This window comes from Heteronotia binoei, chromosome 8, assembly GCF_032191835.1.
Source record: "Heteronotia binoei isolate CCM8104 ecotype False Entrance Well chromosome 8, APGP_CSIRO_Hbin_v1, whole genome shotgun sequence".
NCBI lineage: Eukaryota > Metazoa > Chordata > Lepidosauria > Squamata > Gekkonidae > Heteronotia > Heteronotia binoei.
In genome coordinates this window covers 110,608,712-110,631,915 of record NC_083230.1, presented here as the reverse complement: position 1 = coordinate 110,631,915, position 23,204 = coordinate 110,608,712, and the positions used below count along the sequence as shown (strand labels likewise).

Sequence of the window (23,204 nt, the reverse complement as noted above, 5' to 3'; positions counted from 1 at the left end):
CGTGGCCTACTATAACATTTTCCTCAAAGATAGAGAATAAAGCTTGTGTGATGAATCCTGGAAGAGGATGCAGCCAAAATGTTTGGAGAAGATAGCACTACATTTGGGGTCCCAAAATCTTGAAAGAAGTTCGATTGTCCACCACCAGAGCCAGAGCATTCTCAGTGATGGCCCCCGCTCTGTGAATGCCCTCCCTGAAGTCATCAGGGCCCTGCAGGACCTGCCACAGTTCCGCAGGGCCTGTAAGACCGAACTGTTCAAACTCACTTTTAACGGTTAAAGGGAGGTGACTGTTATTCCACAGCACCAACAATCTCACTGAAACCAATATAACTGAAACCAGACCATCAGAATAACCAGAACATCAACATGCATCTTGGACTTTTAATGACTGTAAACTGTATGGAAACGATTCCATTACATATTCTTTTAAATATTTTATGTTGTTTTTAACTGTCGTGAGCCGCCCTGAGCTCATCAGAGGTGGGCAGGATATAAATTGGGTAAAATAAAATAAATAAAATAAGAAGGGGCTCAACATAAGCATTTCTTTGCTTTATTCTAAATCAGGGGTGGCCAAACTGTGGCTCGGGAGCCACATGTGGCTCTTTCACACACATTGCGTGGCTCTCAAAGCCCCACCGGCTGTCTTGGAGAAGACATTTTTGTCTTTAAATCACTTCTCCAAGCCAAGCCAGCTGGCAGTTTGGAGAATGCATTTAGAGTTAAAGTTGCTTTTCTTTCCATCTCTCCTTTCCTTCCTTCCTTCCTTCCTTCCTTCCTTCCTTCCTTCCTTCCTTCCTTCCTTCCTTCCTTCCTTCCTTCCTTCCTTCCTTCCTTCCCTTCCTCCTTCCTTCCATCCTTCCTTCCATCCATCCTTCCTTCCTAGCTCTCCAATAACTGGCATTCATGTTTTGTGGCTCTTAAAAATCTGATGCTTATTCTCTGTGGCTCTTACATTAAGCCACCCCTGCTCTAAATCACACTCTGTGATTCAGCCGTTCATCCATGAGAAGGACCTGGCGTAAACCTGGAGCCAAAGCACAAGAGTCCCAAACTGAGATGCTGGCATCGGCCCCTGCTTCTTCATCTTGCTTCCTCCTAAGGCATGAGGACTGGTGAGGAAGGAATGCTGATCTCTTGGTCTTGCTGAGCCTTAGCAAGACTGGGCACTCTCCACCCCAACTCCTCGTCTACCGCGGAGAAGACAGATTGGGGTGGAGGGGACAGGCAAGCTGTTCGGTTCACTTCGGAAATAGCTGTCTCTAGGTCAGACCTGGATAGTTCAGGCCAGCCTGATCTCATCAGACCTGGGAAATTAAAAGCAGGTTTTACAACAAATAATAAACGGGAGTGGCAGTTTAAAACAGTTTGTGAGAAACCCCATACTTAGGCAAAAAATATTCTAATATTAATTATATTATGAAATAATTGAGTCCAACGCAGTGGTCTTATAGCCCAGCTCCAAACAAAGGTCCTAGGTATTTTACTTTGTTTCAATTTTCTCTTCCACACTGGTTAGGGCTCTTCAATCAATTTATATCCAGGACATCAATTGTATGCAACTTAAGTGGTGATATTCTGCTGTTGAGCAATATATACTTTTCTTTGAGGTATTCTTCTCTATCTCCTACTTATTTCTTGCATGAACTAAGGAATCAAGCGTCTTTTTTCTCTGACGTCAGTTTCTGGGAGAGCTCTCTCAGAGAAAAAAAGAGGCTTGATTCCTTACATGAAAATGTAAAATCTAAACTATTATACAATGATGAGATGGGCAGAGTTGTTTTAATAGAAATAGAAATTAATGGTAGCAAAACAATTTTGGGGAATATTTATGCTCCTTGTGACGGTCAAGAGAAATTTTATACTCGACTACACCAGAAACTGCTCGAATATAGCTCAGAAAATTATTGTATCGTGGGGGATTACAACGCGGTCTTCGAGGCTAGCATGGATAAGAAATACGACCTTATCAAAACGACCAAATCCCGGAATTTATTACCCAAATCTTTTCTGGAAATAGTAGATGAATTTAATCTGATTGATGCCTGGAGAACAAAAAATCCACAAAGGATTATACCTTTTTTTCTCATGCACATAAGGGTTGGTCGTGAATTGATATGTGCTGGATGTCGGCTGCTTTAGGTTTGTTAGTTACTCAAGCACACATATTACCTAAAACCTATGCGGATCACAATCCTATACAAATCAATTTAGAAGACTCCTCTCCTAAACCACGTTGGACTCTGAATTTACAAATTTTAAAAGAAAAAACCTTTGTTGAAAAAGCCAAAAAAGTTGCATACAATTGATGTCCTGGATATAAACTGATTGAAGAGCCCTAACCACTGTGGAAGAGAAAATTGAAACAAAGTAAAAAAAATACCTAGAACCTTCATTTGGAACTGGGCTATAAGACCACTGCGTTGGACTCAATTATTTCATAATAAAATTAAAAGCAGGGTCAGTCCTGGTGAATATTTGGAGGGGAGGCTTCCAAACAATATCAGCCCCACCTTTCCTTCTTTCCTTTTCAGAGCTCCTATGATCAGATGATTTTGAGCAATGACTAAAAGAATAATATGTTATTCATGAAAGGAAAATACCAGCTCAGTAGCGCAGAGTGGTAAAGCTGCAGTACTGCAGTCCAAAACTCTCTGTTCACAACCTAAGTTTGATCCTAGTGGAAGCTGGGTTCAGGTAGCCAGCTCAAGGTTGACTCAGCCTTCCATCCTTCCGAGGTCGGCAAAATAAGTACCCAGCTTTCAGGGGGGGGGGGGGAGTGTGGATGACTGGGGAAGGCAATGGCAAACCGCCCTGTAAAAAAAGTCTGCCATGAAAATGTCATGATGTGACGTCACCCCAGAGTTGGAGACGACTGCTGCCTGCACAGAGGACTACCTCTACCTTTTTAAAGGAAAATATGCTAGACAGAAATTTAGTGAGCAAGTAGGTTGTATTCAGATCATTGTCTAGCTTCAAATGGGGAATATTATTCCTCTAAAGTTTATTAAATGAGAAACGTGTTTAAAAACAGTGAGATCGAACAGTTACCCAGAATGGTAAAAAAAAAAAAAACACAACAACCCCTGTCATTCCAATATTTAGTGAGGTAAGAGTGTTAATTTCACTTAGATCGCAATGGCAGGGATGATCTGAATATGGGATGCAATGGAATCTGCCCCATAATACTTCAGAAATTAATGTGAGCTGAAGTAAATGCTTTAACAAAGGGGGGGGGCATTAGGTGGAATGGCAGAGTCTGAGAAGAAGAAGATATTGGATTTATATCCCGCCCTCCACCCCAAAGAGTCTCAGAGCGGCTCACAATCTCCTTTACCTTCCTCCCCCACAACAGACCCCCTTTGAGGTGCGTAGGACTGGAGAGGGCTCTCACAGCAGCTGCTCTTTCAAGGACAACCTCTGCCCGAGCTCTGGCTGACCCAAGGCCATTCCAGCAGGTGCAAGTGGAGGAGTGGGGATTCAAACCTGGTTCTCCCAGATAAGAGTCCACACTTAGCCACTACACTAAACTGGCTCTCCACACCAAACTGGCTCTGAGGAGGTAAGATAGAAAAGAATTGGCTTGAGCAGACTCTGTGAGAATGAATCACCATGCTCTGCTGATCTGGCTCTGTAAAGTCGATGCTGGACAAGCAAAAGGGTCTTTGCCTTACCTATCAAGAAGAAATCTTCAGTTGTAAACCCTTAACCTAGCATCTACTGTTTTCATCCATTGATACTAAAGAAGAAGATATTGGATTTATATCCCGCCCTATACTCTGAATCTCAGAGTCTCAGAGCGGCTCACAATCTCCTTTATCTTCCTCCCCCACAACAGACACCCTGTGAAGTGGATGGGGCTGAGAAAGCTCTCACAGAAACTGCCCTTTCAAGGACAACTCTTGCGAGAGCTATAGCTGACTCAAGGCCATTTCAGCAGCTGCAAGCGGAGAAGTGAGGAATCAAACCCGGTTCTCCCAGACAAGAGTCCACGCACTTAACCACTACACCAAACTGGCTCTCATTTTGTTAGCATTTTGTTTAAGAAAGCAGACCTTCAGCTTCTGAAGCAAAAAATAATCCTTATTCCTTGCTTAAAAGCATTAATCCATGTTCCAGCTTCCAATGACTTTTGGCTGAGTTCAGCTCAGAGAGACACATCTGAGATGCAATGAGGGACTCCTATTATTCTGTGTATAAACTGGCATAGGGCATGATCAAAAGATTCTAAGATCATTGAAATCCAGACCAAAATACCATCAAGTGGCTGGAGTATTGTTTTAGAGTTGTACAACTGAATTTCACTGGGGACATATCCAGGGCCGGCTCTCCCACTAGGCAAACTAGGTAGTTGCCTAGGGCGCCAGGAGGGTGAGGGTGACAAATTGGGCTCCCCACTCCCCAGTGCCCCAGGCAAGCACCTAGTTTGCCTGCCTCCCCCACCCCCTGCCGCTACCGCCGCCCGCCCCTCTGTTCCCTTCCCTCCCTTTGCCTCCTCCCACAGCTCCGTGCCCCCCCTGCACCTCTGTGCCCCCCCACTGCTGCACCTCCTCCCCCCTCCCTTTGGACCCTTTCCCACCCTGTGCCAATTTAGGAACCAGCTCTAGCGCCACGTTCCAGCTCTCTAAAGTCCTCCCCCCTGGTTGAACACTTGAATCGCGGGTAAAACCACGCTGCAGGGCCAGGGTCCGCTCACCGTCTCTCAGGAACAGCGTCCTGAAAGGGCGACCCCCGCTGAACTCCTCCCCTTCCTGGATGGGAGAGGAGTCAGTGGCAGTGGGGGTCGCCCTTTCAGAATGCTGTTCCTGAGAGACAGTGAACGTGCCCCGGCCCCGTGCCATGGTTTTACCCGTGATTTGAGTGTTCGGCCGGGGGGGCGGGCTTTAGAGAGCTGGAACACGCGCTAGTGCCGGTTCTGACGTTGAAATTGGCACGGGGTGGGAAAGGGTCTGAAGGGAGGGAGGGAGGAGGCACAGCGGGGAGGGGGGAGGCACAGGGGCATGCCAGGCAGCGAGTCTGCCTAGGGCACCATGGGGCGTCGGGCCACCCCTGAACATATCTTCTTCCTTTTGTAAAGAAGAAACGAGATATGGCTCCAGAGGCAGGTTTAATTGTATTCAGAGCAAACCTGGGCTTTTTTTTGAGCTGGAATGCACAGGAACACAGTTTCGGCTAGCTTGCCATCAGGGGGTGTAGCCTAATATGCAAATGAGTTCCTGTTGGGCTTTTTCTACTAAAAAAAGCCCTGTGTGAAACAATGGAGATGTCAGGGGGTGTGGCCTAATATGCCACTGAGTGCTTACCGGGCTTTTTCTACCAAAAAAGCCCTGGAGCAAACTTATGTTGGTAAGACCAGGGAATATTTTGAAGAACATAAGAGAAGCCATGTTGGATCAGGCCAAAAAAAACCAGGGGCCATCAGGAGGTCCATCAGTGAGGCCAGGACACTAGAAGCCCTCCCGCTGAAGAAAAAACAGTCCCCAAATAGCAGAAATTCCTGACTTGTTCAATGTTGGAGTTTAATATTGTTCATTTGAAAAGACCCTGAATGCCATTTTTAGAGAAAACCAAGATTTTAGACTTGTTGTTGTCTATTTACACCTCCTCATTTAGGCAACAGTTTGAAAAACATCTCAGAAGTCTCTTTACGCCAATTTTGGTACGGGAGAGAAGAACCAAATCATTGGTGTGCAGGAATAAGGGTATCCCCCCCGCAAGCTAATCTGAGGACATGAAATCCTAGAGAAGAAAGACGCAACGTGATACCATTTAGACGTAAATTTAAAAGAAAAGGAGTGAGTGGACAACTTTACCTCACCCCTCTTTAGATGGTGAAATTCTCTGAAAGTTGACTCTCGCCAGCACAGCAAACCCAGGAAGTACTGGTGTAGAGGGTCTTGATTAGCCATAGTAGTCTTCTATCAATGGATAGATCCACCAGTTTCTCCCACAACTTGCTTTGGCTGGCTGAATCAAACACTCCCTTAAGGCCATGCAAAGCTTCCCACCAGGATAAGCTGCAGGGCTTTTTTTGTGGAAAAGGCCCAGCAGGAACTCACTTGCGTATTAGGCCACACACCCCTGATGTCACCATTGTTTCACATGGGGCCTTTTTGTAGGACTTATTTGCATATTAGGCCACACCCCCTGACGCCAAGCCAGCCAGAACACAGGAACACAGTTTCGGCTAGCTTGCCATCAGGGGGTGTAGCCTAATATGCAAATGAGTTCCTGTTGGGCTTTTTCTACTAAAAAAAGCCCTGTGTGAAACAATGGAGATGTCAGGGGGTGGAGAGCCAGTTTGGTGTAGTGGTTAAGTGCATGGACTCTTATCTGGGAGAACCGGGTTTGATTCCCCACTCCTCCACTTGCACCTGCTGGAATGGCCTTGGGGCAGCCATAGCTCTGGCAGAGGTTGTCCTTGAAAGGGCAGCTGCTGTGAGAGCCCTCTCCAGCCCCACCCACCTCACAGGGTGTCTGTTGTGGGGGAGGAAGGTAAAGGAGATTGTGAGCCGCTCTGAGACTCTTCGGAGTGGAGGGCGGGATATAAATCCAATATCATCATCATCCAATATCATCATCAGAACTGCATTCCTGTGCGTTTCTGCTCAAAGAAAAGCTCTGACTAGCTATATATCATAGTCCAAAAAACTAAGCATGTTCATTGTACTCCAGGCAACATTGTTGAGACTAGATAAATAATAGTGAGAGGGAGTGAAACAAAGTGGGGGACAGACTGAGCCCTTAGTGGTATCCTGGAGGGGAAAATTAAGGTCAGGAGATCCCCTACTCTGGCCAGTCCAGGGTTACGATAAGCTTTTAAAGGGTTTTGACCTCTCTAAAGCTAAGAGCGCTGTTTGGGGAAGGGGATTAATTAGGATAAGAAGATATATGCTTCCGTCAATCCTAGTTGATCTTGTTCTCATGGATTCTACATGCAGAATCTGTAAGAGCTCATAGCATACTGCAATGGGGAGAGGCAATTAAGGGGGTGGGGGCTGCATGTGCTGAGAAGAAAGCAATTTTAAATCCAAGTCCCCCTCCCTCTAGGCATTTCTCAACCCATATTCCCTTCCCCACAAGTCACCAATGCAGCATATGAACATAAGAAGAGCTCTACTGGACCAGACCAATGGTCCCTCTGGTACAGCATCCTATCCCACACAGTGGCCAACCAGTTCCTCTGGAGCACAGATGTTGCTGTCCACTTCGCTCCCTGAGAGGCAAGATTTTCCCTCCATTTTTCTTTTCCTTTACTGACTGAGCTCCCCTAGTAATGTGTTTTCTTTTTTGCAGAAGAGAGTTCTCCAGGCTGTCCCGCTCTGTCACAGTATGACATTTTGGCTGTTGGATCAGCCCAAGAATCTGAGGAAAGGATCAGGAGCCCACATTAACCTAAATACCTTAAAAGCCACTCAAGGTGTTTTGAAATTCAAAGATAACAAAATATTTTGTTTAACATAGAAGGGAAAGTTCAGATAAAATCAGGAGTTGAAAATTTCTGAGGTAAAATCACTATGTGCACAGACTTGTTTCAGGCTAATGAGAATTTCTTAAATGTCACAGTTAACTTAAACCTTTATGTTGAGAGGCTTTGGTTCCACTGTTTTGCCCCAAACACTCCAGTACACGTTCTTTGAGTATTCCCTGACTCTTTTGGTTTCCAGAAGGCTGGTGCATTCTTTCCAGTACCCAAACTCCTTCTCTTGAAACACCAGTATTCATATTGAGTTTTTAACTGACTCTTAAGGTCTCCAAAAGCAGTTTCTAACCACACCAGGCCAAGGATCTCTGCGCTCTTCAGAGCTAATTCCCTGTTTGACAGGGCAGGGAATTTTCTTCGCTCTCTAGAAGATCTATTCTCCTTTCCTTGGCCCAAATGGGAGCCTTCACCTACTTCCCAAACTCCCTTGCCAACTTTCCCCACTTCTCCTGTATTAAAACTGCTCTCAGTCAGGGCTGAATTCTGAAACTGTCAGTACTTCTCTTCTCGGCTAGGGCTGAAATCAGACTGAATTCTCCTCAGCATCGAGTTCAGAAGCCTTTCTCTGCTCAGCTGATGCTAACCAATCAGATCTCTTGGAACTGCCTGTCACTCAAGGCTTTCTGACTCTGTGAAGAATTAACCCTTCGCACTCCATCTGTTTACACAACACTTCTAAGCTTTTAAAAGTGCAGTCCATCACAGTTGCCTCCCAGCTTTGGGATTAAAAAGATGAAGGTTCTCCTCAGACAAAATGTCTCAGCCACTTACTGACCTATCTTCCATGAATCTATCTAATCCTCTTTTTAAGCTATTTATTTTTGTGACCATCAGTACATTCTCTGTGTAAAGAAGTATTCCCTTTTGCCTGCTCTGAATCTACTCCCCATCATCTTCATTGGATGTGCTCAAGTTCTAGTATGTTTGGAGAGGGATAAAAATTTCTCTTTCTCAGATCTCTCTACTCCATGCATAATTTAACAAACTTCTATCATGACCCTCCTTCATCTCTTTTCTAAACTGAAAAGTCCTAGACTCCAGCTTTTCCTTATAGGAAAGGTACTCCAACCCTCTTAAGTTGCCATCTTCTGTACTTTTTCCAGCTGTACAATGTTCTTCTTGAGAATAAGGTGACCAGAACTGTATGCATATTCCAAATGAAGCCACACCATAGATTGTGGGGGGGGGGGGGACCTCTGTCCCGAGGGCTGTACACGGTCTCGAGGTAACTTGATGTGGCCCTTGGGGATTGCTGGACCAAACCGAGCCATGTGGCAGCCTCCCTGGGGCCTGGCTGGCCAATGAGGATCGTGGGGCTGTGCAGCAGCCTCCCCAGGGCAAGGCAGGGATTACAGGTCCCAGATGTACTGTGCGGCAGCCTGCCTGGCTGGAAAAAATTGCTGCAGGGCCTGGAAAAGTTATAGTCACAGTTCAGTTTGCACTTGATTATTCCAGATGGTGTGGCCTAATATGCTAATAAGTATGCTTATATTAGGGGATGTGGTCTAATATGCTACTATAATAATAATAATAATAATAATAATAATAATAATAATAATAATAATAATAATAATAATAATAATAATTTTATTTATATCCCGCCCTCCCCGCCTAGGCAGGCTCAGGGCAGCTAACAACAGTTCAATAAAATTATACAATATAAGGTGATTTAAAACAACATTTAAATTATACATTAATTTAAAACAACGATCTAAAAACCAGTTCCAACTGTCTGGGTCATTCCATAGTTTAAACGGCAGTGATCTTCCTGATGTTATTCTGTACTACTGAGTTCCTGCTGGGTTTTTTCTACAAAAAAGCCATGGACCTATGCATTTGCCTAGGGTGGCGGGCCGTGTGTGTGTGTGCCAGGCAGATTAGGCTCTCCCCACATGACTTCAAATAGAAAAACAATTATTTGCATTAATTTTGCTGGCCTGAATCATTCTCCCTTGGTGGAGCACTGTTTCTTAAGCTGATAATTTTTCATGGACCGCAAATGATGTTATAAATATCCATATGGCCCTTGGCAGAAAAAAGGTTCCCCACCCCTGCCATAGGTGTATATAGGGGCATTACAATATTGGCCATTTTCTTTTCAGTCCCTTTCCTAATAATACAGTTTGCCTTTTGCACCGCTGCAACACATTCATGGGTATGGAAGGGTAAAAATACTGTCACCCTGAGCTGTCCCATGTGGGAACAGAGTTAAATAATCAATTTCCTGCTCACCTGGCTCAGACCTTAGGCAGCCAGGGCAACTGAACTTCAGAGTTCAAGGGCTGAGTTCAGGACAAAGCAACCCGGAGTAGTTAGGGGTAGGGACTGGAGTGGGAGGCCAGGATTGTCCCTATTTATCCCTGCCACCTGTATAATTCCTCATAAGCCACCAACTTTTATCAAGAATGTTCTGCTCCACTTTCTGGGGTCAATCTGGGACAGGGCCAGCTCGACCACTAGGCAAACTAGGCGGTTGCCTTGGATGCCGGGAGGGGGACACCGAATTGGGCTCTCCCCCTCCCAGTGCCCAAGACAAACATCTAAATTTGCCCCCCCCACTCCCACTGCTGCCACAAGCCCCCCCCCTTCCCTTCAGCCATGCTGCGCTCCACCCCTCGGGCAACCAGAGGAGCGCGCCGCAATGAGGCTGGGCCCTACCAGCTTCAAGGCAGCCAGCATCCGCTTCTACCTGGGCTCTTCCTTCTGCTTCTCCAGCCGCTACTCTCCATCCTCACATCCATGCTTTTGGCCAGGCCCAGCCAGCTCCTCCTCACCTGCAGGCCCCGTGAGCGGCCCGAGTCCCGCCAGCAACTCCCAGCAAACGGCGTTGGTATCTTCCCCACCCTCCATGGACAGAGAGGCGACGGCCTGAGCAGTGGTGGGGTTGCTATGGTCACTGTTGCTCACTTTGCTGCCGGGAGTGTTACGTCCTGAGACCGGGAAGGAAAGGGGGATGGTGGCGCACACGCCTCTGATCAATGTGGGGGAGGGGATGATGGAGTGCGGCACTGAGGAGAGAAGGAGGCAGCAGCAGGGGGGCGGCAGGCAGGGAGCCTGCCTGGAGCCCATGTGCCCTAGGGCCGGCACTGGTCTGGGAGACCAACCAGCTTTAAGTTTTGTCCATGAAATGCTGTTAGGGTAATTCTTTGGCTTTAGTAGACTGTTTATTGCAATCAGTTTCCAAACACGCTGTGATACCCAACAGTCCCTAAACAAGTGTCTCGTTATTTCTGGTTTGGTAGTGTGCGTGCGTGTTCAAGGAGTTGGTGAAGTAAGAGACAAAAGAGACAGCTGGCATTATAGAGTGGACTTCCTTCTTAACTTGCATGCAAATAACAAACCATCCACTGCAAAAGAGGGTCTCAGTGATATTACCATCTCAGGCTTTTTGCAAAATTCTGGCAGAAGCCTCTTGTGCAGTTGCACAACTGTGACTGTAAACCAGGCTGCAGTTAGCAACCGTGCAACATGCACCCCCCGTTACACACACAATGAGAAAACAGCCAAACTTAAACAGATCAGCACTGCGCACATTTCCAAAATGCTCCAGCCGTATGCATCACATCACACAGTAAGTAAACACTGTAAGTAAAAACATTTACAGTTTGTCACAGGCAACAACTTTGTAATTCCCTTTGGTTCACACCAGCACAAGGCTCTCCACCCCAGTTTTCAGTTTGTGCTTACACACGTCTACAAGGTGGATTGCCTTTGCTTTCAGCTGCTCCTGCTCACATCTTCAGTCACCTGGAGATGCTAACTAGATTTCCTGGACCGGGTATGAAAGTTGCACCCCTTCACTACTTTCTGCTCCACAGATGATGAATGTGATTTTTCAAAGGATACACACACAGACATGGCAGGTGCTGAAAAACTAGTATGTGGCATAGGGTTGCCAGATCCCCTCACCCATCCGATGGGGGGATTTCTGGAGTATTCCCGGGATGGGGGTCACGTGACATCCCCAATGTGACGATATCCCCCAGAAGTGATCTCATCACTTTGGGGACGTTGCAGGTAGATGCCCTGGTATTTGAGCAAAACTCTATGGATTTTTCGCCCTCAAAACCATACAGTTTACCCAAATAGCAGAGCATCCCCAGCACGATGACATCACCTGAAAGCGGTGGAGATGTCGTGGGGCAATGTCTCTGTTTGAGGGTGGGGTTTCACTTGCCGGCCAGGGGGCTGGCTGTGGATCAAAGCCCCCAAGAGCTGGGGAATCCCCACTGGCACCTGGGGCTTGGCAACCCAAGCACTGCAGGTCCAGCTTCCATAAGCTGCAGCACTGCCCTTCTGCTAGGAAACACGGAAGCGATGCTGGGAATATCTGGATGGGTGTTTTAACAAAACAATTAATGTGGTCAAGACGCAGACTAAAAACATGGGAAAACGATCGCTGGAAATTGCGGTCACCAGGAAAGAGCCGACTTAATTTAAATTATGCGGAATGCGTGCATTCATGTGAATGTGCAGGGCTTTTTCTGAGCAGGAACGCACAAGAACACAGTTCTGGTTGGCTTGGCATGGGGGGGGGGTGGCCTAACATGCAAATGAGTTCCTGCTGGGCTTTTTCTACACCCCCCCCCCCCGTGTGAAACAATGGTGATGTTCGTGGGTTTGGCCAAAATGCAAATGAATTCTTGCTGGGTTTTTTGTAAAAGAAGAAGACCGAAGATTGCAGATTTATACCCCACCCTTCTCTCTGAATCAGAGACTCAGAGCGGCTTACGATCACCTATATCTTCTGCCCCAACAACAGACACCCTGTGAGGTGGGTGGGGCTCAGAGGGCTCTCACAGCAGCTGCCCTTTCAAGGACAGAAGAAGACTGTAGATTTATATCCCGCCCTTCTCCCTGAATCAGAGACTCAGAGCGGCTTACTATCTCCTATATCTTCTTCCCCCTTCAACAGACATCTTGTGAGGTTGGTGGGGCTGAGAGGGCTCTCACAGCAGCTGCCCTTCCAAGGACAACCTCTGCCAGAGCTATGGCTGACTCAAGACCATTCCAGCACGTGCAAGTGGAGGAGTGGGGAATCAAACCTGGTTTTCCCAGATAAGAGTCCGCACACTTAACCGCTACACCAAACTACCAAAAAAAGCCCTGTGAATAGGTATGATGTTCTGTGCAGCCACTATGGAAACAGGGGAAATTCCAAAAGAAATTTCAGTTTACTTGGGTGAAAACACTGCTACACAAGGAAGGCTGGAATCTGTTCCTTGATTCAAGGCTATCCCATCCACACACCCCACCATCAAAATAAATGTAAAAAAAAAAGGTTTAAATCCAATGCCATCTGGCATCAGCAAAAACAAAGTCCTAAAAATAGATGATTGGCTACATTTCCCTAGATCAAATCCAAAACAGTCCTCTCAAATTACACAGTGCTTATGCAAATTATTTATGCATTCCCTCACCCCCCCACCCTCCCCGCCCACTTTGAAGGGTTTAGGATGGTATTTCATTTGGGGCCAATCGTTTCAGAGCTTTCCAATAACTTCCCCGTCTCTCTAGCCACCCTGTGATTTGCGCAAATCAAAAGCAATCTCCTGGCTTTTGAATAATAAATGGTAAATAATAAAGATGTTCATTATCCTATGACGGGCTTACTTTCCGGCTCAGCACCAAATGTGCTGACAGACAACAAATACAAAGATGACGAGCGTTTTCGAGGAAGGGCCCTGTCAGAGGTTTAGATGGATTATGGATTTGCTTCCAGTGTTCCCTCTAACTTGAGTCAGTGTGAGCTAGCTCAGTTTTTGAGCCTCCAGCTCACACAGTTTTGCCATCACTCAGGAAGAATGGCCCCAGAGTGAACGGATTTATGCAGTAGCCAAATTGCTTGCTCACTACTTTAATGCCGGTAGCTCACAAAGTGGAATTTTTGCTCACCAGGCTCCACAACTTAGAGGGAGCATTGTTTGCCTCAGAAATAAAAGTCAAGAGGAAGAAGAGGAAGAGGAGAAGGAAGAAGAAGATATTGGATTTATATCCCGCCCTATACTCTGAATCTCAGAGTGGCTTACAGTCTCTCCTTTACCTCCCCCCGCCACAACAGACACCCTGTAAGATAGGTGAGGCTGAGAGAGAACTTCCAGAAACTGCCCTTTCAAAGACAGCTCTGCGAGACCTATGGCCAACCCAAGCCCATTCCAGCAGCTGCAAGTGGAGGAGTGGAGAATCAAACCCAGTTCTCCCAGATAAGAGTCCGCACACTTAACCACTACACCAAACTGGCTCTCATGAAAAGCAAACTCAGAATCCAATTTCATCAGCAATAGGAATCCTTAAAAAACAGCTACACTGTACAGCTGCCTCCTGTCACCCATGAAAGGCATTTCATGGATCTTACTCTCACTATAGTGTAACCATGTGAGTGGGTGTTTTTATTTCTGAACCTGTACTGGAAAGTGTTTTGAGTAGCAAAAGGTGAAGGCACTTCATCACAGCACACCAAGCCACTACAGAACTGAACCTCCAAAACCAAGAATTCATGTAACACTCAAGGGACTACACGCATTTCTCGCACGGGCCAAGGATTCTGTTTTCAAAGAAGATCCCCGAGCCGAGCGGAAATGTAGAAATCCATAATGCATGCGAGCAGGACAAACTGGGTGAGAAGCTACGGAATGCAAACTTCTAGAGGGAGCAGGGGGAAAAGCAAACACTCTACCTTGAACAATTCAAACTCCCTCTTTGGCATCAACAGCTATCAACGTATGACAAGCATTGACAATTGAAATGAAAGCAACGAGCCAACATTAGAACATAAGAGTGGCAGCAGCATTCAAACGGATGGTGAAAAACAAATGCTGTCAATGAGCCAGGGCTGGGAAGGAACAGAATCTGTTCCATGTTAAGAAAAACCTTATTGAATAAAGAAGATGATGATATTGGATTTATATCCCACCCTCCACTCCGAATCTCAGAGTGGCTCACAATCTCCTTTACCTTCCTCCCCCACAACAGACACCCTGTGAGGTGGGTGGGGCTGAGAGAGGTCTCCCAGAAGCTGCCCTTTCAAGGACAACCTCTGCCAGAGCTATGGCTGACCCAAGGCCATTGCAGCAGCTGCAAGTGGAGGAGTGGGGAATCAAACCCGGTTCTCCCAGATAAGAGTCCCTACACTTAACCACTGCACCAGACTGGCTCTTCATAAAGGTGAAGTGTGTCTATTTCACAAAGGCATTTCAAAACCCTATTTTCTGTAAGCTAAACGGCTGTTTGCCCTGACTAACTGGGTTGATCTGGTTAGTACTTGGACCAAGGAAGTCCAGGGTTGCTATGCAGAGGCAAGCGATGGCAAACCACCCCTGAACATCTCTTGCCTTGAAAACCTTGTAAGGTAGTCATAAGTCAGCTGGGACTTGACAGCACTTTCCACCACCAAACCATCAGCATCAGGGCTTTTTTTGTAGCAGGAACTTCTTTGCATATTGGGCCACACACCCCAGATGTAGCCAATCCTCCTGGAGCTTACAGTAGGCCTTGTACTAAGAGCCCTGGAAGCTCTGCGAGGATTGGCTACACCAGGGGTGTGTGGCCTAATATGCAAAGGTGTTCCTGCTACAAAAAAAAGCCCTGCACAGTACCATTTCACAGATAAAGATGGATCTGAATTGAGTCCTCTGGGCTGGGGTTTTTCTAGAGCTTTAGCCTCATTGGGTGCTTCTTGACAAATCCCAGCAGACTTTGCATCAGGAGTCAAAGTCCCCTCTACAGTGGGACTGATGCTTTAGAAGAAGATGATGATGATATTGGTTTTATACCTTGCCCTTCACTCCAAATCTCAGAGTGGCTCACAATCTCCTTTACCTTCCTCCCCTACAACAGACACCCTGTGAGGTGGGTGGGGCTGAGAGAGCTCTCCAGGAAGCTGCCCTTTCAAGGACAACTCCTACAAGAGCTATGGCTGACCCAGCTGCAAGTGGAGGAGTGGCGAATCAAACCCGGTTCTCCCAGATAAGAGTCCGTGCACTTAACCACTACACCAAATTGGCTCTCCAGTTCAAGGGCTCAGTTCAGACTTTCAAGGGTGTAGCCTTTTTGCATGGCTCTCCTCCATCCTTGCCTGACTGGCTCAAACCACTTCCTCATCTCCTAGACAGTGAGAACTGTTCCCATTAGACTGATACCCAATCCACTTTGCAGGGATTCGCAGAGGATTGGGCTTTAATCCCGATAACAGCACTTGATCTGGAATCAAACCCTATCCTTTTTCTCCTATCTCCAAATTTCTCAAGAACTGCAGATACCTGTATGGTGTGCGTATAGGATGGTTCAGTGCAGCCTGAATCCTGAGATCTCAGAGGTTCCAAGATGTTGTTTGGCACAAATCCCGCAACACCGCTTGCGTTTTGGACCTTCCACCATTGCTTTCGGTCATCGAGAATCTGAAGTAAAAGGAAAATGGCATTTCAAGAAAGTTGTCCTAAGTCAACTGAGAACCAGTACAGACATTACATAGCCATATGTTGAACACACAGAGCTGCCTTGCACTGAATCACGCAATTGGTTTATCCACTATTGGTTTATTGACTAGTACAGGGGTCGCCAAACTTGATTCATGTATGAGCCAGGTAGAATACATGTAGGTAGGTAGGTAGGTAGGTAGGTAGGTAGGTAGGTAGGTAGAAAGAAAGAAAGAAAGAAAGAAAGAAAGAAAGAAAGAAAGAAAGAAAGAAAGAAAGAAAGAAAGAAAGAAAGAAAGAAAGAAAAAGAGAGAAAGAGAGAAGAGGGAGAGGTGGAAAGAAAGCAACTTTAAAGTCCTGTTCACACAGTGTATTGAGTCCACGCTAAACTGACCTGGGTCTGTTCCAAATATCTTTGTTCCGGATATTATTGTTCAGACTGCCATACTACAATTCGAATCACTCCGTGGTGAAACCGTCTTTTGCCATCCACACGATGGCACCATGCGGTTCTTTTTTTTTTGTTTCCCCACTATTATGCACATGTGCATAATGTGCATGAGCACATTATGCACATATGCGCATAGATCAGAAAACATTGTGGTTATGTGCATATTGCTAAGTCGTAAAGAAAAATGGCAGCCGTAAACCGGATGTCTGAGGCTCCTTTTGCTCTGGGACAGCCTTCAGACATCCAGAAGTTGGTTAATTTCGCAGCAGAACTGTCCAAACGGAGAAAACTACGATGTGAAACCGGACAACTCAAAAAAACACCACAAAGGAGCAGGTAACAAAATAATCCAGTTCGGAGAAGGATTGAGAAGGGGCGACAACAATTGACTACTGGAAGGCAGATGTCGCTGTCTGATCAGCCACTTTTAATCCGGTAGGAAACAGCAGCAACAACTGATTAAACTGTGCGTCTGAACAGGCCCTAAATGTGTTTTCCAAGCCACTGGCTGGCTTCATTTGGAGAAGTGATTTAAAGAAACAAATGCTTTCTCCAAGCTAGCCAATGGGGCAGTGGGGGCTTCAAGAGTCACACAATATGTGTGAAAGAGCCACATGTGGCTCCCAAGCCACAGTTTGGCCACCTCTGATCTATACAAATCTATTACCCCAAGCACAAAGGGAAAAAAACTGCTTTCTTTAAAAATGGAGGCTGATACACGAGACAATACGGAACATGTTGGTCTACAACAGAGGAGCTAAATTCAAACCCACTTGGTCTTACTTGACAGGGACATTGATAGACCAAATTATCTTCTGCAGTTTGAGAACCATGGTAGCCATTGGTGGTCTGGTCACTAAAGAGCTTTTATTGGGCTTCCAAGAAACCTTAACATTGCTTGAACTACGACTTGAAAAGGTCAGGTCTTGAAACACCAACTAACCTGCCGAAAAGTCAGTCATTTCTGAATGTTTCTAAAGAAACATGCAACTGACCCAATCACACCCAACAAGAATTTTCCTATGCCACACCAAATGCTTTTGGAACGTGATCTCTGACGTGTGTGACGATAACAGAAAGCATGCGGTGGGAGATCAAAACAGGCATGTCGTTACCTCCAAGATGTCATCCTTCATGACTGAAAGTTCGCTGTGATTTCTTGCCACAAAGTCATACTTGGTTTTGGCATATTTCTTGTTCTGGGCTTTTGCGTGTGCTTCATAATTTCTACAAGGCAAACAGGTCAAACATCATTCAGCTCAGCAGGGGAGGGAGGAAGCCAGTGCTGCCCACCTGCCAGCAAACATAATTAGGGAGGCTGATTGGTCCAGAATTTATGACCACACAAGGCAACCCGCCAGCCATCACAACAGCGGAACTTGGTAAAGGGTGGCGATGGCAGCGCAATTCACTATTAGAGGAAGTTCAGGCCGGCACGTGCGCATGCTGCAAGCATGGGATGGAAGAATTTGTGGGGTGAGCTGGACTCACACGTTTTGCAAAAGGGCATGCAGATGCCAAGTTCAAGTTTATATCAGCTCCGTTGGGGACAGCTGAATTGAACTTCCCAACATCGTGCTCTTAAGCTAACAGAAATACACGAGAAATACATGATGACTTGCCACTGATTTACAAAACAGGCAAAAGAGGAAGAAGAAGAACTGCAGATTTATACCCTGCCCTTCTCTCTGAATCAGAGACTCAGAGCGGCTTACAATCTCCTTTATCTTCTCTCCCCACAACAGACACCCTGTGAGGTGGGTGGGGCTGAGAGGGCTCTCACAGCAGCTGCCCTTTCAAGGGCAACCTCTGCCAGAGCTATGGCTAACCCAAGGCCATCCCAGCAGCTGCAAGTGGAAGAGTGGGGAATCAAACCCGGTTCTCCCGGATAAGAGTCCGCACACTTAACCACTACACCAAACTGGCTCTCTCCACTACACCAAACTGGAAGCCGTGTATACAAACTGGAAATGCAAAAGCGCAAGGCTCACAGCTAAATACTGTAAATGTTAATGTATTTAAACACACATAAATAATGGCTTATCAAAAATCACAATTACTGACTTGAAGAGCAATTGTGATTGTATCACTAGTTAGTCCCAACAGTACACTTGCGCTTACAAAGCATTCTGGGAAACGGTTCGTTTACCGGTCCACCATTGCACTTGGGTTTCCAACTTTGGGACATATTTTGGTCATCTATAACAAAATGTCATCTAACCTCATTGGACTCCACGTGAGTGTATGAGCGAAAATAGAGCGCTTGCTCTTTAAATTACAGAGAAACGCGTATCTTGCAAGTGGAACTGCATTATGAAGTGACTGTTTTGGTTTGGGTCAACATTGTGATTTTGTGACTGTGTGTGCATACAAATTGTGATTTTTGATAAGTCATTATTTATGTGTGTATAAATACATCAATATTTGGAGTATTTAACCATGAACCTTGTGCTTTTGCATTACTGATTTACAAAAGGCATTTGAGAGGATAAAATCATTGCCATTCCTAGAAGTGTTAAGGGATTTTTCAAAACTCTAATGCAGGGGTGGCCAAACTTGCTTAAGTAAGAGCCATATAGAATAAACATCAGATGTCTGAGAGCCACCAGACATGAACATCAGACGTTTGTGAGAAGGAAGAATTCACTCCACCTTCTGTTTAGAGTACCTCTTACATTCCTAAGAGGGACATAAGGAAAACAAACCTTCTACCCTTTTCCTTGAAAGATAAGGATGGCACAGACCCTTGATCAGGAGGTCAAAGAATAGATTTGGGGGGGGGGAGGGGCACAGTTTGGGAGGAATACAGCATCTTTAAAATTTAGCAAGCCAACATAGGCTCACAATTTAGAAGCAATTACAAGAATCTCAATGTTATTTGAGAGTATAACTTTCAGGAAAAGGAAAGGTCCCCTGCGCAAGCACCAGTCGTTTCCAACTCTGGGATGACGTTGCTTTCACGTTTTCACGGCAGACTTTTTATGGGGTGGTTTGCCATTGCCTTCCCCAGTCATCTACGTTTTCCCCCCAGCAAGCTGGGAACTCATTTCACCAACCTCAGAAGGATGGAAGGCTGAGTCAACCTCGAGCCGGCTACCTGAACTCAGCTTCCACCGGGGATTGAACTCAGGTCGTGAGCAGAGTTTAGGATTGCAGTACTGCAGCTTTAACACTCTGCGCCACGGGGCTTTCAACTTTCAAGATACATATAAAAACTCCTTAACAGGAAGTATTTCACTACTTATTTGTTCAGATTTATTAGGTTAATAGCCTGTTATCCAAAGCTTGAGGTATGGGTGCGTCTGTCATTATGTGCATACTGCCATCAAATACCTTTAAAAAGATCAGATCAAATTGACCTGTATGCTAAAATTTCACTCAAAATACTTTCATCAGGCTACCAAATCCAGGCCAGAATTCCTTCCCTCACATTAGAGACAAGACTGTCAGCCACTCTCTGGGTATCTTTCAGAGCTATGCAAGATCTCAGACTGGACCTAACTGACCATTTCGTATGGGCCTTGGGGCAAGGGACTTGTATGAATGGACAATGGTGCATCAATAATATTTAGGGGCAGGGGTAATGTTTAGGGCAGAGGGGCTGAACTCATTTGAGGGCCGGATCTGACATAAGCGAGACCTTGTCGGGCCAGGCCATGTGTGTCATAAAACGTAATGTCAGGTATCAGAGATACAAACTTTATAAAGGACACAAACAAACCCAATTAAAGATTTTGTATTCCTCCCATGTGACCAAGGGAACTGGGCAAATGAAGCTCTGGCTCTTTCCCTCCCTCCCCCGGGGATGAGGACAGGGTGAAGCCACAGCCAATAGAAGGAAAAGAGGCTTGGCTTAGTAGCTCTGCTGTGCGACTAAGAGAGCCTGGCAAAGCAAGCTCTCCCTTCCCCCTTCCTCCCCAAGGGAGGAGCCTCAGCTAACGGAGAAAATAGAAGCTTTGCTCTGTAGCTCCTGTGTGATTGAGCAAGCCTGGCAAAGCAAGCTGTGACACAGAAGGAAGCAAGAGAGAGGGAGAAGAGAGCAGACTTGCTTGAGGACCCAATCTGGCCCCTGGGCTGCATATTTGACACCCCTGGTTTAGGGTTTTGTTATTCTGATATTAAATGGCATCTGCCCCAAACCCTCAGGGATAAGAAGGATTTCAAAAATGTTGTTTTGAACAAGAAGGAATATAAACAAGAGATATGACAAGCATAAAGGGAAGTTTGCAAATTAACACACGGGGGGCAAAAATCCGAAGCTTCAAAATGCAGCATGTTAACATTACATCACACACAGACGAGCATGTACTTCTCAGGACTGAATCCACCTCAGCCATGCTGCAGGGGTGCTCAAGTAGCTACCTAGCTCTTGACCAGCTGTGGAGAACTGTCCCAAATCGACTTGAAGAGAAGAGCAGGAGGAAACCAAGGGACGCCCACTGACCGACCCTCAGTGATCCAAAATGCCCTGTGGTCCTACTACCTTGCAATAGCCAATATCCCCCATTGTGTGGACGTATGCCAATGTGAATCAATGGTTCCATTTTTTCCCATTCTTTCCCGTCTAGCCCTTGGGCAATTGGTATCCCGCACCTTTCTCCATCTTTTCTGCACTCTGCGCCTCCCCCTCCCACCCCATTTGGATAAATGAGGTTCGCAGTATCGAGGTCTGAAGTTGACGAGCTTGAAAGGACACACAACTGAAAGCAATTAGCACACTTCGGTTGGGTGAGAAGAACACACGCAGCGGGAGAGCCCGGGCACAAGCCGATCAAGGGCAATCTCTGCTTCGCTTCCGAACTCTTGTCAAATCACTCAATCTCACACGTTGCGCAGGGGACTTGGAGAAACCACAAAGTATCTAATTATCTGACAACCCGGCGGGTCTTCGCAACCGGTGGGGGAGCTGTTTATGTCAGGTGAGAAGTTGCCCGTAATGTACATCAGCCTGGGATGTAATGTCAGGACGGGAAAAATCGCAACGAGCCGGGGAAGATTTATTGCAATGATGCTCAGAGGAGTGGGCCAACTCATGCTATGACTGGGAGCGACTGCTAATCTGGAGCACTCTGTTACAGCCTCTGTGTTTCCTTGCAGTGCTACGCAAGAGTAATTCACACAACCAGGGCTTTTTTGTAGCAGAAGCTCCTTTGCATAACAGGCCACAACCCCTGATATAGTCAATCCTCCTGGAGCTTACAGTAGGCCCTGTACGAAAAGCCCTGTAAACTCTTGGAGGACTGGCTACATCAGGGGTGCGTGGCCTAATATGCAAAGGAGCTCCTGTTAGAATTCCACCCCTGGGCCACACACCCCTGATGTAGCCAATCCTCCAAGAGCTTGCAGGGCTCTTAGTATAGGGGCTACTGTCAGCTCCGGGAGGACTGGCTACATCAAGGGGGTGTGGCCAAATATACAAAAGAGTTCCTGCTACAAAAAAAGGCCCTGGTTAAAAGCTACTCCCCTGTTGCAAAATCCTGCACTGCTGCAGTAAACATCTCTATTCTGAACCCATGTAAACTGGGCTAAGTGAATGGTTCTTTTCTATGTGCTGGCTACGTGGCTGGAGCCTCACATGGGATAAACAGCTTCCATTCCCTCCCCACCCCCCACCCCGCACCACAAGAAAAGTGAGAAGGACACCTACAATGAACACAGAAGAGAGCAAGGAAGGGATGGGGAGAAGCAAGAATGGAGATTATACACACACACATACATATTTGGCTTCAGGGGTGGAATTCTAACAGGAACTCTTTTGCATATTAGGCCACACCCCCTGATGTAGCCAATCCTCCAAGAGCTTACAAGGCTCTTTTTTGTAAGCTCTTGGAGGATTGGTTACATCAGGGGTGTGTGGCCTACTATTCAAAGGAGCTCCTGCTAGAATTACACCCCTGTTTGGCTTTTTTTGTGGCAGAAACTCCTTTGCATATTAGGCCACACACTCCTGATGTAGCCAGTCCTTCTGAAGCTTACAGGGCTCTTCGTACAGGGCCTACTGCAAGCTCCAGGAGGATTGGCTCCATCAGGGGTGTGTGGCCTAATAGGCAAAGGAGGTCCTGCTAGAATTCCTTACAGGGCTCTTCGTACAGGGCCTACTGTGAGCTCCAGGAGGATGGGCTACATCAGGGGTGCGTGGCCGAATATGCAAAGGAGGTCCTGCTAGAATTCCTTACAGGGCTCTTCATACATGGCCTACTGTAAGCTCCAGGAGGATTGGCTACATCAGGGGTGTGTGGCCTAATACGCAAAGGAGGTCCTGCTAGAATTCCTTACAGGGCTCTTCGTACAGGGCCTATTGTGAGCTCCAGGAGGACTGGCTCCATCAGGGGTGTGTGGCCTAATAGGCAAAGGAGGTCCTGCTAGAATTCCTTACAGGGCTCTTCGTACAGGGCCTACTGTGAGCTCCAGGAGGATGGGCTACATCAGGGGTGCGTGGCCGAATATGCAAAGGGGTTCCTGCTACAAAAAAGCCCTGTGTGTATATATATATATGTGTGTGTGTGTATAAAACTCTCTTTGGACGCAAGTGATAATAAACCTTCCTGATTTGGCTGCAAACAAGGGAATTAGCTGTCCATTAGTCAGAGAAGGTGCCAGGCTCCAATTCAGCACTTTAGAATTCAATTTTCCATTAGATGCAGAAAGCAAACATTGACAGCAGTGTGCTTAAACAGAACCACTCAGAGGCTTTGTAGAGGGTGGGGGGTGGGAACCCAAAGTAAAAGAGGTTCTAACAGCTCTAATACAGAGGATTGTCTACTTCAATAATCCAAAAAGAGAAGTAGAAGATATACGCAGAGAAGGCCCCTCCACCCTCAAAGTAATCGGCTGGGACAGTTCTCCAGAGCTG

General features: G+C 46.4%; 1 protein-coding gene across 4 annotated transcripts in view; it reads right to left on the bottom strand.

The window, feature by feature from the left end:
* The window catches only part of EPS8 (epidermal growth factor receptor pathway substrate 8), a 119,976-nt gene that overhangs the window by 18,150 nt on the left and 78,622 nt on the right, over positions 1 to 23,204 (bottom strand). For all 4 annotated transcript variants that reach the window (XM_060245877.1, XM_060245879.1, XM_060245880.1 and 1 more), the window contains exons 15-16: positions 17,467 to 17,578; positions 15,745 to 15,882 (exon numbers count right to left, since the gene is read on the bottom strand). In XM_060245877.1, coding sequence (XP_060101860.1) covers positions 15,745 to 15,882; positions 17,467 to 17,578 — 250 coding nt within the window. The remainder of the gene's footprint in view (positions 1 to 15,744; positions 15,883 to 17,466; positions 17,579 to 23,204) is intronic.